Source organism: Nelumbo nucifera, chromosome 5 (assembly GCF_055504915.1).
Source record: "Nelumbo nucifera cultivar China Antique chromosome 5, China Antique-T2T, whole genome shotgun sequence".
In the NCBI taxonomy this organism is placed as follows: domain Eukaryota; kingdom Viridiplantae; phylum Streptophyta; class Magnoliopsida; order Proteales; family Nelumbonaceae; genus Nelumbo; species Nelumbo nucifera.
In genome coordinates, this window is record NC_142653.1 from 23283711 (window position 1) to 23285345 (window position 1635).

The 1635-nt window shown below is 41.5% G+C and overlaps 1 protein-coding gene across 1 annotated transcript; it reads right to left on the bottom strand.

Annotated features, from left to right (window-relative positions):
* Window positions 1-244: 244 nt before the first annotated feature.
* On the bottom strand, window positions 245-1238 carry LOC104595957 (putative pentatricopeptide repeat-containing protein At3g11460, mitochondrial). The gene is made up of 2 exons (XM_010256905.1): window positions 1050-1238; window positions 245-940 (listed from the first exon to the last, which is right to left on the bottom strand). Exons 1-2 carry the CDS (start codon window positions 1236-1238, stop codon window positions 245-247), a joined length of 885 nt encoding a protein of 294 aa, XP_010255207.1.
* Between the last annotated feature and the right edge of the window lie 397 nt (window positions 1239-1635).

The following is a 1635-nucleotide window of genomic DNA, read 5'->3' on the forward strand; positions in this document are numbered from 1 at the left end:
TACAATAACGCCATTGGCGGTCCCTCCTTACAAAATACATGCATAGCCCACCCATGACACATATGCTGACACCTTGAAGGCACTTTGATGGCTCATGGTAGGTGCTTGATGGCGCGGTGAAGGAGTCACTCGTGACAATACGTCATCAATATGATTTCTGGGCTGTGATTGACTATACAGATTGATAAGTATACTTGCAGCAAAATAATGTGAACCTACCGGGAGTAAGTGGTTGCACATGATGTCAAGAGTAACCATGATTGATTGACTCAATAAAGCTGTAACCTGCCCCCTTTCTCATTTCACTCGTTTTCTTGTATTCTCTAATTTTCATGGACATCTCTATATCACCAATTTCAGAATAGAAGCTCGATGCCTGCAACAACACTGTAGGATTGTCTAGGTCGAGCTCCAGTAAAGCTATTGCAGCTGTTCTTCCTACCTTCTCATTTCGATGTACTATACAACTACGCAACAGGGAGCTCCACATTACTAAATCATCCTTAACTGGTGAGCATTTTAGCAACACTTCTGCTTCCTCTAGCAAGCATGCTCGCCCCAGAAGATCAACCATGCATGAATAGTGCCTCCTGTCTAGGTAGACGACATGGATGTTTTCTATTGATTCAAATATTAATTGCCCTTCTCTCACCAAACATGAGTGACTGCAACTCATTAACACAAACAAGAATGTTATAGCATCTGGCTTCAGACCCTCCTGGATCATGGTCTCAAGCATCTTGAGGCCCTCTCTACCCATTCTATGTCGAGCACAAGCATATATCAAATAGTAGAAAGTAACACCATTTGGATCAACCCCAACATCTGATTTTATCTTCAAGTAGAATCCTAGCACCTCATATGATCGACCTAGTTGACAGAACCCACGAAGAACCAAATTCCACATTGCTAAACTTCTACTAGGCAATTCATCGAACAACTGCATAGCAGGGTTAAGATATGAAGCTTGCGGGTACAGATCAATCAGTGCGGACCCAACAAACAAGTTTGCATTGAAACCAAGCAAAACCACTCTGTTATGAACTTGCCTTCTCGGTAGAACCCAACATCACTGCAAATACCCAAAATGAAGAACATGTGGACGGGCTTTCTCTAAGGCCTCGAGAAACCATTTCTTTGAAGAGATCAAGGGCCAGCTCTGGAAACCCATGGCGAGCATGACTAGCTATTACCAAGTTACAGGAGACGACATCACGAACAGGCATTGCTTCAAACATCTCAACGGCTGAATCAAGATGGCCACATTTTGATCAAGTTATTGATTGTTCGGTTGCAGGAGAACACACCTACGTGATAACTTCCATCCAACTCCAATAAAGCAGAAGAGAAAGAAGCTTGGGTTGTTGTTTTTGGTATAACGACGGTGACAATCGATCGGGCAAAGCTTAATAGACTTCTTGTTTGCAATTGCAAGCGCCTTTGGTTTTGATTTTAGCAGATTGGTTGATAAAGAAAATTAGATTATATTTTAAGGGTATTTTTGTATTTTCATGTGCCATTTAACGACTAATTAACGGCGAGTACTAGATTGTCGCATTTTGAAAGTTGGATACTAGATTGTTGCATTTTAAAGTATGAATACTAAATTGGCACTCGGCCTAAAGTATAGGATAC